Source organism: Camelus ferus, chromosome 13 (genome assembly GCF_009834535.1).
Source record: "Camelus ferus isolate YT-003-E chromosome 13, BCGSAC_Cfer_1.0, whole genome shotgun sequence".
In the NCBI taxonomy this organism is placed as follows: Eukaryota; Metazoa; Chordata; class Mammalia; order Artiodactyla; family Camelidae; genus Camelus; species Camelus ferus.
In genome coordinates, this window is record NC_045708.1 from 13658507 (window position 1) to 13670839 (window position 12333).

General features: G+C 47.2%; 1 protein-coding gene across 2 annotated transcripts; it reads right to left on the reverse strand.

Moving 5' to 3' along the window:
• Nucleotides 1-201: 201 nt before the first annotated feature.
• Nucleotides 202-7237, reverse strand: PLA2G2D (phospholipase A2 group IID). Of its 2 annotated transcripts, none has more exons than XM_006188329.3 (4): nt 7098-7237; nt 4363-4507; nt 3640-3746; nt 202-2297 (listed from the first exon to the last, which is right to left on the reverse strand). In XM_006188329.3, the coding sequence occupies exons 1-4, from the start codon at nt 7135-7137 to the stop codon at nt 2152-2154; spliced, it is 438 nt and encodes a 145-aa protein (XP_006188391.1). In that variant the 5' UTR covers nt 7138-7237; the 3' UTR covers nt 202-2151. The 2 variants fall into 2 exon arrangements, 1 of the variants encoding a protein (XP_006188391.1); XR_004325380.1 differs by having other exon boundaries at nt 2267-2297; nt 4248-4507.
• Nucleotides 7238-12333: the final 5096 nt, after the last annotated feature.

A 12333-nucleotide genomic window follows, 5' to 3' on the forward strand; every position in this document is an offset into this window, starting at 1 on the left:
CTCTTGCCCGTGTGTCTTGAATAAATGGACATCGTGCATCAGGATCTAACATACACAGCTTGGCTGGTCGTGTGGGAACTAGGTGGAAAGAGGGGGAACACTGATGACCTATTTTCTCATCCTGTTGCATCGTGGGGGGACTCCAGATTTGGTCACTGCATAATGACAACAACAACAACAATAATAGTAATATATGAACGTTTAAAGAGGGAGTACCATGTGCCAGGCACTGTGTTAGGAGCATAATACTCATTAATCTTAATACATGAAGTTCTTAATACATATGTTCTTCTTATTTCCATCTAAACATCACACAAGAGAAAACAGATTTCTCATATAAGGTCACATGGCTGGTCAGTGGCATAACTGGAATTTGAACCCAATGCCCATAGTTCTTAATTCCTATTACATTGCCTGGCATGAGCCACTGAACTTCACAAGGAAGGAAAACCACTCAGCTGGCTGTTTCACATATGCGTGTCATGGGCTGGAGGGTGAGGGTGGCTCCCGGTGCCCCAGCCCTGTAGCTGGAAACATGGCTAATCACAGATGAATGACAGATTGGGGCTCCTTATATGAAATTGTTACCCATCCATCCATCCATCTAAAGGCAGTTTCCCTAGAAGCCAAGCCTGAGGTGGGGATTCTTGGGCAAGGGAATGATTGATGGAGGGAGTGCTCTTGGGAGAAACCTGTACAGGAACAAGGAGAACAGGCCAGGCCAGGGGACAAAGCAAGCAGAGAGGTGGTTCCAGACAACTACCTGATCCCTCGAGGAGCTCTGGGGCACGAAGTGTACCACCAAATGGTCCTGCATGGGATGGGCGGGGGAGGCAGTTATGCCCTCCGTGGTGTTGTTCTTCCTATTCATCGGTTAGAGATGTGCAGAGTGGGGTGGGGTGGGCGATGGGCACAGGAGCTCCCCGAAGTCAAGGGCAACCCTCAAGAGAAGATGCAGATGTGAGCACTTGGCAGCCAGCACCTGGCTTAGCTGGGGGTTGAAAGACTGGGCCAGGAGGGGTCTGGGTGGGACACCAACATCACCTGCCACCACCTCCATCTCTCCATTATGGGATCCTTGGACCCAAAAGCTTTGACTGAGCACCTATTCTGTGGGGGAACAGAGGAAGCAAAGATGAGACTGACCCGGCCTCCATCCTTCCTCCAGGAGCTCCAGCCTAGTTGCAGAAGGTCAGAGAAGTCCAGGCAATTGCACGCCACTCAAGCTAGAGCTTGGCAATCACAGACCCATAAAGGACTGGGGGAGCCCTTGGACCTGAGGGGCCTGGGGCGGGCTTAGCCACAGGCTTAGCCACCTAGAGACAGCAGGCCAGTGGAACATTCTGCAGAAGTCCAGCCAGCAAATGCCAGGCAGCAGGAGAGGAAAGAGTGATTGGAGAACATGTAGTCTGTGCCTGGGGACCTGGTGACCGAAGCAATGGAAGTGAGCGTCTTCCTTCAGCCCTTCCCTCGAGATGTATTTGCCAAGCCCCTTCTGAGTTCCAGGCACTGTTTTGGGCACCAGAGATGCAAATGAGTCCAAGACAGACATGGGCCCCACCCACAAGGACCTTCAAGCCCAGTTGCGGGAGAGGGACTCAGCGCCAGCCAGTGAAGGCACCAGACTCCTGCGAGAAGCCCCATCCTGGGCCGTGCAGGGCCTTGGGGTTTTAAGAAGTAGGATCATGTGGGCAGAAAGATCAATATCACCCTTCAGAGAGGCCAGGTGGGCTGCAGCTAGGATAGTGTATTGGAGGGATGGGACCCTGGGTAGGGGGTCCTGGTGAGTAGCAGTGGAGAGACAGCCTGTGACACATTGGCCCCCAGACCCCACCCTCCCCAGCACCTGCTGCTTTGGCACCATCCCTGGGGGCTCCTGGACTTGGCCTTTCCTAAGATCCCCATCCACCCTCAGAGGAGACAGCTGCTGCCTTGACTGGGAAGATTTAGAAGGTCCAAGAGGCAAGTTGAGGGGTGGGGGGGAGGGGGGGAGCCAAGACCGTCCTTCTTCCTGGGAGTGTTTTAAAGGATCCAGGCTGGTTCAGGGGTTAGATCCGAGGGTAGGGGTGCTAGCAACCTTGCTGGACTTACAGAACTAAAGATGCCGAGGAGGAACAGGGCAGGGGGCGCGGCACCGCAGACTGGGCTTTGCTAGCACTTGGGGGTCTGGCCCTTGCAGCGGGGCCGCCAGTAGTAACGCAGGTGCTTCTTATAGGTGTCCAGGTTCCGCCGCAGGCAGGAGGCCACCTCCTTGTCACAGGCGCACAGCTGCTGCTCACACCAGCCCCCCTTGTCAGCTGCGGGATAGAAGAGGAGGGCTCAGCGACCGACCGTCCCTCCCCGGGACAGAGCAGGGGTGGGTCAGGGTCCTGGGAGGGAGCCTCTGAAGGCAGCCTGGCCCTTGCTCAGCTGTCGCGCACCCTTCCCAGCTTCTTTGACGTGAGCTGCGTGACCTTGGGCACGTGCCACGATGTGTCCCCATGGGCCATTGCTCCTTTGTTTATTTTTTTATCCATTTAAAAAACAGTTGAGCACCTCTCTGGTGGCAGGCACTGGAGGGAGAGGACTGAATAAAATGGACATGCGAGGGTCACGCTCCCATTAGGGCGGCAGATATTTGAGAACCACAGAAATGAGTGTTGCCAACTGTGCCGCGAGGAGGTAAGGAACAGCGCAGGGGCTACGAGATGCCAAGTGCCAAGAGCCATCTGAGCTGAGATGGGAAGGGTCTGCTCCCACTACGGAAAGCCAGGGTGAAGGAGGGGACTGTTCCAGGTAGATGGAACAGCATGTGCCAAGACTCTGAGGAAAGAGGGACCCCGGTGCTGTAAAATGGGGATAAGACATGCTGCCTTAGGGGCTGTTGTGAGGATTCAGGTAAGAAGGCAGAGCTTCCAGCACATAGTAGGTGCTCGATAAATGTTGGCTGTTACTGTTATTATTATCATTAACAGTGGCAGCTGTGATGAGCCCATTCAATTCCCAGCCCTGGGACCTGGTGCCTTTCTCCATGCATGGACCCGGGTGTCGGGTGACCTGGGTGACCGCCCGAGCTTCATCATTTGCAGCTCTGTGACCCTGAGCAAACACTTCATTCTAGTCTCAGTTACCTTGTCTGTAAAATGGAGACCATCGGAGCAGTGCTGCCTCCTGGCAGGGCTGCTATGAGGACCCATGATGATGAAAATAGTTGCAGTAACCCCGGGTAACTTATCGAGTGTGCATCAGCAGCGGGCGTCTCTGAGGCTCATTCTGTCTGCTCTCATTATAGACCTTGAATTAACTTTAGCGGGTGGAGTACTGTTATCAGCCTGAGTCTCCAGATGAAGAGACTGAGGTTCAGAGAAGTCAAGCAATGTGTTCAAGGTCACACAGCTGGGCAGTCAGTGGTGGGTCTGGGATCCAAGCTGAGATCAGCCAGCCTTCCAGATCCTGAAGGGGTCAAACTCTCCATTGGACCTCTCCATACCCCCAGCCCCATTCCTGCCCCTCCTCCAGTGCCCAGCTGCTGCCCTCAGACACATGAGAGAAACAGAGAGGTCGAGTATCTTGTGCATTGTCACACAGCATAGGAAGGCAATGTGTGCTAGAACTCTCTTCCTTGGCCTCCAACTCCAACCCCAAGGCTAGGACACTCACAGCACTGGACGTTCCCCTGGGAAAAGGTGTAGCTGTAGTGGTCCCAGTGGGTATGGCATTTGTGGTACTTCAGGTGATGGTAGCAGCAGTCATGGGCATGGCAGCACCTGGAAGGAGAAGACAGGAGGTTGGCTGACTTGGGTCTCTCTGGCTGTCCCTGCCCCAGAGCAGAAACCCCGTGCCCACCTTGGAAGAGTCAAGGCCCGCAGGGATCTAGTCTTTTTTCTAGCTAACAACTATTGAGTGCTTCCTGTGAACCAGGTACCTGCCCTATCTATGAATTCTCTCTGAGTCCTCTCTACCCTGCTGTGATGGAGGTACAAGTATTATCCCCGTTTCACAGATGAGGAAACTGAGACTGGGAGGTCAAGCCACTGGCCCAAGATCACACAGCCTGTAAGTGGTGGATGAGGGGCTCTCCCTGGGCCTGGCCGGCTCTCATCCCTTCTCTGGCTGATCCCTAGGGTTGTTGTGAAAATAAGACCATGGTAAAAAGAGGTGAGACTTTTTAAAAACAATGCACAAAGGTTAGGGGTGGGGAGGACAAGGGGGGCCTTCAGAGACCCTGGAGAACCTTCCAGAAGGGCTGGGACTGTGTTGGAGCTCACCTGAGTTCCTAGCACATAGTGCAAAATGAATACATGGGTGGAGAGGACAGGGGCGTGTCCTCGGGCGGGGGCAGGGCAGGACTGCCCACCAGGGGCCTGCCCAGGAAGGGGTTACCAGTCTGTGGCATCTTTGGGCTGGCCTCTGCCACCAAGTCCGCAGTGACAGCCGTAAGGCCAGTAGGAGAAGACGGCTATCTTCCCGGTCACTTGTTTGACCATCTTGTTCAGGTTCAGGATGCTGCTCTGGGCTGGAATCACACCTGCCAAGGAGCCCGGCCACAAGGAGAGGGTATGAATCTCGGAGGGCCGCAAGCCTGGCACCTCTGCCCTGCCTGGACCAAACCAATGACCTTGGATAACAAACACTATGGCTATTAAAAATATACAGTATTTGGTGAATGCTTATGACGCATCTTGTCATGCAGTGACCTGTTGATTTACAGTGATGGGTTAGTTTTTGGTGTACAGCATAGTGATACATTATAGGTTATTACAACATATTGAATGTAGTTCCCTGTGCTATACAGAGAAACTTGTTGTTAATCTATTTTATATATAATATAGTTTGTATCTGCTAATCCCCATTTTAGAGATGAACAGACTGAGGCTAAGAAACTTGCTCCAGGTCTTAGTGGTTGGTAAATTGAGGAGCCAGGATGGAAACCCAAGGCAGTCTGGTTCTGTTCTCTGTCTCTGGGCATTGAGTTCACATTCCGTAATAGGAAGGCTCATTTTTCCTCTTACATTTCCCCCACTGCAGAGAAATCCACACATTAAAAAGCATGCATGGCTCCCTGGGAAGCAGTGTAATTTGGAAATGATTTTTATGGATGTTTTTCATTTTAGTCATAATATCTGTTGATTAGAATTGATCATAAAGGGAATTTATTTTATGGGGGGAGAGGAATGTATTATGTTGAGTTAGGAGAAATAAAATATATTAAGTCAATGATTTCAGGGGAGAGTTTGGGAGAAACAGACAAGATAAGAAGAGGACTGGAATGTCCTCGCATGCAACATCGGGTGACGATCCAAGAGCACAGATGGACCCCAGGGTCCCGGGGAGACTGGGCTGGGAAGGCCCCTTCGGGTGACCCTAGTTTTGGAGCCCTGCCCCCCCATCTCAAGTAAATGATGTTATAATGAAAGCTCCATTTGCAAATGAAGTAAGTAATAAACCAGAGGTGAGCCCCAAATTTGGGGGACGGTGGGGTGGGAAGGGGAGGGTGGGATGAACTCGAGCAGTGGACCAAGGGTGAGATCACAGGCAGGTTGTTTGTCTTGGGCTGCAGCTAAAAGTGACTGGTGGTGTCTGGGACTTGCAGGCAGGTCGTGTCCCCAGTGTGTGGGGATCCTTGTTACCACTCCTGTTTGACACGGTGGCTCTAGCTGTGCGGGTGTTAAAGAGAAATCTTTCTAAGCTTTGACCACGCTGAGGAATGATCCCAGGCCCTCTGGAATCTGGGATTCGGCGAGAAGCACCTGAAAGCAGTCCACTGCCAAGACAGTTACGCGGACCAACCAGGGACCTGAACTGAGAATCTCACCTCTTGGATGTACCTCCATCCCCTCTTCTGCCCTAAATCTAGTCCTTTCTATTTCAGCTTAGAAACATCTACCCAAGTAAACTTACAGCTGAATCATGCAGCTTTCCCTTGCCAGGCAAACAAATTCAGCCTTAATTCAGAGTGCTTTGGGGTAGTCTGACTTCTTAAAATTTTACAGTTAGGTCAACCCAGCCCTGAGAAATTAAGGAAATCATCCTGTGGTCAGGAGGGCTTTGGTGCACTGGTTTGGCTTGACAGCAATTCCTTCCCTGGTAGCTTTTTCCATCCTCGGCTGCCACTGAGGGGGATGTTGAGGGGAATGCTCTCCCAAGGATTAGCCACAGGGGCAGGAGCAACACCACTACCGCCTCGTGCACGTGCTCTGCGCTAAGCTATCACTCGCTTACTCTTACCTGTGCTTGCTAAACACTTTGTATACGTTTTCTCATTGAAGTCCTTCTAACAATCCAGTGAAGAAGGTGCTATCAGGCCCACTTTACAGAAGCAAACACAGAGAGGTAGGGTGACTTGGCCAAGGTCATACTGCCAGGAGATGATGGGTTAGGTCAATGTCTGAAGGCAGGTACATCTGTGTATTTAATCTCCACACTGTATTGTCTCTTAGGGTCTGAGAGATGAATTTCTGTAGCTTGAGTGTAACTTTCCTAATTGTTTTCACTGTAACCCTGGAGATGTGTTCCTCTCAAGAATTTGGGAGTCTCCAAATAACATAAAACCACATTTAAAAATGAAAATCCTTTCTAAAATCACATATTTGGAGATGATGGATCAAGAAACAAAACCACCAGTTTGTAGGGGACACATTTTTACATTTGTAAAACTGTAAAAAGTTTCCATTCAGATGGAAACTGCCCAACAATCAACAGAACCCTCTTCCCAGGTTCAAGGAAGATAATAAACACAAAAGGATTCTAAAAACATAGCATATGCAATAGATTGTCTGGTCAAAGGGACAGAGAGATGCAGATCCATTTCTGTAATTTGCATTCGAAGTACCAAAGGCATCCGCTCAGCAGGACCCCAGTTTCTGAACTTCCAGTTTCATGCCTTCCCATCAGTCCAGAGGCATGTCACACAGCTTGGCCACCTAGAGCTCTCTGGCCAAAGCCACTTTTCCAGGGGACTGACAGCTGCTGATGACTCTTTGCAAGGGGGCCAAAGAGTTGGGGACTGGGAAGCCAGGCCAGTGGGGACCAGAGCAGCAGCTCAGAATAGGAAAGAGATATAGGGCATATCTACTTCCCTCCCTCCCTTCCCAGCTGCGGGTCCTGTCCCCACTTACCAGCAAACACCGCCAGCATACACAGCAGGGGAATTTCCATGATCCCAACAGAGCAGTGGAAGCAGCAGCTGGAAGTCCCCCTCCCTGCTGGCAGCCCCTTTTATTAGACGCAGCCCTCTGAGCTCCAGCTCCGGTAAAGCTCACCCATGTTCTTTCTGTTTCCTCTTTCTGGCAATGGGGAATTTTACTATTTTTGTTTTTAATATCTTTTTTTTTTAAACGTTGCGATTGCAAAACAAAATGTTCAGCATGGAAGATTTAGAAAACATAAACAAGAAGAAGAAATCTAAAATTACTTGTGACTCCATTAAGCACCATTAACTTTTTAAAATTTGAAATCTAATTGACGTGTAACATTGTGGAAATTTAAGGTGCACAGCATATTAATTTGATAATTTACATATAATCCGAGCGCCATTGCAGCAATAGTTAGCACCTCTATCACGTCACATAATTACAATTTCTTTTTAGTGGTTGGAATAATTAAGCTCTTGTCTCTTAGCAGGTTTGGTGATTGTAATAGAGTGTGGTTGCCTGTGTTCACTGCACTATGAAATAAGTCTCTGGGACTTATTTACTGCTTGTTGCAAGTTGGTACCATTAAAGAACATTTGTCCTGTCCCTCCCCACCTCCCATTTCCTGGTAACCACCATTTTACTCTATTTTTATATGTTTGGCAGTTTTAAATTCCACATATGAGTGGTATCATATGGTATTTGTCTTTATCTGACGTCTCACTTAGCATAATGCCCTCAAGGCCCATCCATGTTGTCACAAATGGCAGAATGTCCTTCTCATGGCTGCATAATGTTCCTTTGTGATTTTATATATATATATACACACATATACACATACATACATATATATATACACACACACACATACACACACACACATATATATATACACACATGTGATGTCTTCTTTATCCATTCATCCGTTGCTGGGCACTCACGCTGTTTCCACCGTTAACATTTTGGTGTATGTTCTTCTGGTTCTATTGCTATATATCTCTTTCCACACTTTTCCCTGACCAAATTAGGAAAATGTTACAGGTAGTACTTTGAAGGTAAGCACACTGTCTGTTGACTTACTAATATAACTTGAACATATTTCTATGTTAAATATTCTTCTGCAGAAACATTTTGAAAGGCAGCCTTGTATTCCATTACACGACTATGCTATTCATTTACTGAATCCCCTGTTGCTGGGCATATCAGTTATTTCCAATTTTGTACTATTCTAGATTGTACAGTGGTTCAGTGAAAGAAATCCTTGAGGTTCAATCTCAGTTCCTGTCCAGAACTGTTTCTATAGGATTTACTGCTTAAGTGGACTTGCTGAGTCAAAGCACACACACAATTTGAAGACAAGTGACGTGTGTTGGCAACTTACCCTGCAAAAGTTCTGACCTGGTTTACAGGTCGTAATGAGGCAAATGGTGTGGACTCAGCCTGACTAGGGTGGAGGTGCTGATGGCAGGACACACATGGCATTACAAAGGGACGGTCTGTGTCACAGGAGCTCCACTGGTAAATCTCCAAGGTGTAACGGAGAATCCATGAGAGCAGAAACTGGATTTCTTCCACGCCTGTTAGATGGCTATTCAAGGACATTGTGCACAGACAGAGCTCTTTACTGCCATCTAATCAGTTCACCCCAAAAAGTGTGTCACTGCTGGGGATTGCTCCCCCTCCCCAGCCCTCTTCCCACTCTCTTTTCTTTCTCTTTTTTGTTTTGTTTTGCTTTTTTACTGAAGTGTAGTCGATTTACAATATAGTGTTAATTTCTGGTGTACAGGATAGTGATTCAGTTATATACATACGTATACATGTTCCTTTTCATATTCTTTATCCTTATAGACTATTACAAGGTATTGAATATATTTCCCTGTGCTATGTAGTAGGACCTTGCTGTTTATCTATTTTATATATAGTAGTTAGTATCTGCAAATCACAAACTCCCAATGTATCCCTCCTCACCCCGTTTACCCCCTGATAACCACAAGTCTTTTTCCTATGTCTGTGAGTCTGTCTCTGTTTTGTAAATAAGGTCACTTGTGACCTTTTTTTTTTAAGATTCCACATATAAGTGATATCATATGGTACTTTTCTTTCTCTTTCTGGCTTACCTCACTTAGTATGACAATCTCTAAGTCCATCCATGTTGATGTAAATGACATTATTTCATTCTTTTTATGACTGAGTATTATTCCATTATATATATATGTACACCACAATCTATCCAGTCATCTGTCGATGAACATTTAGGTTGCTTCCATGTCTTGGCTGTTGTAAATAGTGCTGCTATGAACACTGGGGTACATGTATCTTTTCAAATTAGAATTTTCTCCGGATATATGCCCAAGAGGGGGATTGCTGGACCCTAGGCTAAGTCTATTTTTAGTTCTTTAAGGTAGCTCTGTAGTGTTTTCCATAATAGCTGCACGAAATTACATTCTCACCAACAGTGTAGAAGGGTTCCCTTCCCTCTCTCTTTTCAGTAGAGTTTTCCTTTGTTCCTTGACTCAGTCACCAACTGACACCTCATACATGAGAAAAGAATTCGCATGCAAAATAGTTAAGCAGCGGGCAAACAAAATGTCTCTGGCATATTCTTTGACATGCCTCCCATGTGTGCTCAATAGTCATTCCCTTCTGCTCTTACCAATGTGGGATCTTCATGTACAGTCTTCTAGATCTGGGCTCTTGGTGGGGTGTTTGGCTACCTTCCAGAGCCCCAGCTTCCCCCAAGCTGGCATCATTTGGGCAGGCGCAAAAGTAGCCAGGACCTCTGTTGATTCCAGAAGGCTTTTCCCTAACAGGAAAGAAGACATGATATCAGTGCTGCGAAGGTGCTTCAGAAACAGCTGTCCTGGACACCTGCACAGGCCCTGTGGTGCAGCTGAAGGGCTGAGTTTGAGATGGAAGGGACCTCGTTCAAACCCTCGCTCCTTCCCTTACCAGCTATGGGACCCTGGGCAAATCACTTCCGCTCCATGAGCCTTGGTTTCCTCATTTGCAGAACAGGGACATTGAGGGGGCAACAGTACCTCCCTCCTCTGATTATAGTGGAGTTTAGAGGCCACGTGCACACAGCACACCACACCAAGTGTCACCTATGGAGACAATGCCATCATGGTGACTGCAATAGAGTTATATAGCATCACGTGGAGATGGAGAGGCCAGGAGGAGGAACTCAAACCCAGTGTGCCACCCTGGTGTTCCAGTAGCTTCACCAGGAAAAAGCTGCTCAGCTCCATGCCCTCTGCTCCCTCCTGTGTGAAATGAGGTGACAATAGTGTTACCGAACCAACCTGGGGTCCGCTGGCCCGCTTGCAGTAAAGCCAATCTACTGACACCGGGTTGTGGTGAAGGAAAGTGCAGCATTTATTTCAGGGCACCAAGCAAGGAGTCCAGGCAGCTAGTACTCAAAAGGCCTGAATTCCCCCATGGCTTTCAGGGAAAGGTTTTGAAAGACAAGGTGTGGGAGAGGGGGTTGCATGGTGTGTGATCAGCTCATGGGCATTCTTCTGACTGGTTGGTGGTGAGGTCATCAGGAGTCAACATCACCAACCTTCTGGTTCCAATTTGCCTGGTGTCTACATGCTTGTGGGCAGCTTACAATTAACTTCTTCCACCTGGTGATTTCGATATCTGCAAAACAGCTTAAAGGATTTGGCTCGGACTATTATCTATAGCCCTTGAGGAGGAACTAAAGGTCCTTGACTTTGTTTCATGGTTAAACCGTGATTATTTTGTCTTGCTTGGCTGTTTGCCTTTATTTTTGCCTTTTCTCACTTCTCTGATTCAGTGTATTCTTTGGAATTCAGGAAAGGCCAAGGAAGTTACAGTTTTTCTACAAACAAGAGGCAGGCAGAGGTCATTAGGGGATCTGTCCCAGGAAAGCCCCATAGGGTCCTGCTCAGTTACAATAGCACCTACTTCATAGACTTGTTGTGAGGATTAATAATGAGATGATATGTGAATAGAGCTTAGTCTGTAGTTAGAGATCAATAAATGTTATCTATGGTTCCTCCCATCACCATCATCATTTCATCTGTATCATCACAGCTTATAATAAACAGAACAAATAACTAATCTCTTCTTTTGCATTGTCAAAGCTGTTGTTCATCCTGAGACAGGAAGGAAGGGGGCAGGGCATGGCCATTCCAAAGAATGACACAGCAATTAACACCAAGATGGCGGGAGATTCAACTCCCAACAGACCTTGAGGCCCAAGATGGCAGGAGATTTGACTTCCAGTAGACCTTGAGCTTCATTATACGCTCATTGTAATATATTAACACAGTAAATAACACACCCACAGGCACCATGACAGTTCCGACGCTAACCATAAAAGGTCAAAAAGTGGGCGGTGCCCAATTCCTGGGAATCTCAGCCCCTTCCCCAAAGTAGTTGGAATAATCCTCCCATTTGGTAGCGTATGAAATAACCGAGCCCATAAAAACTAACAACCCCCACATCTCATGGCCACTCTCCCTTCAGAGTAAGACAGACCACACTCTGTCTATGGACTATGTATCTAATTTTACTTTAAACTGAGCACCAACCCTCACACATTGTGGCCTTTCTCTTGCCTTCTGAGAGAAGGCCTGCACTCTGTCTATGACAATGTGCATCTCTCTAAATAAATCTACCTTTACTCAGCTGTGGCTCACTCTTGAATTCTTTCCTGTGCGAAGCCAAGGACCCACACTTGGTGGGGCGCATCCCAGGGACTCAACTGAGACCTGGGGCACAGCCATCCTCTCGCCCCACATTTTTTTCCTGTATCAATCCTATCTACTCTATCATCTTCATGTATTTTTTTCTCTCTAGAAATTTGACTTTTTTTTTTAATGCCTATTTTTCTAATTAACACATTCAACTTTCCTCTATCTTCTTAAACATATAGAATATAGTCATAATGACTGTTTTGGTATCTTTACTATTTCTATCATTCAGGTCATTTCTAGATCTGTTTCTACTGATTGATTTTTTTCTAATTATGAATTTTAGGTCACCACTGTTCATTGTTGTTGATAGCACGATGATGATAAATCTTTGTCTATTTTTAAAAGGAGGATTTCTTTAGAGTAGATTTCCAGAAGTGAAATTGCTGAATCAGAAGATAGAAGAATTCTTAGGAGACTTCCTTTTTCTAAAGTTAGTAGGAATTTAGAAACCCCCTTGCTTCTGGTTCCATCAACAACGTATAATAGTTGGGCCTCAT

Coding starts and splice junctions, on each gene's coding strand:
- PLA2G2D (XM_006188329.3), bottom strand. CDS start 7,137: ATGGAAATTCCCCTGCTGTGTATGCTGGCGGTGTTTGCTG. Junction 4,508..7,097: donor TATGCTGGCGGTGTTTGCTG/GTAAGTGGGGAC, acceptor GCTCCTTGGCAG/GTGTGATTCCAGCCCAGAGC. Junction 2,298..3,639: donor CCAGGGGAACGTCCAGTGCT/GTGAGTGTCCTA, acceptor TCTATCCCGCAG/CTGACAAGGGGGGCTGGTGT.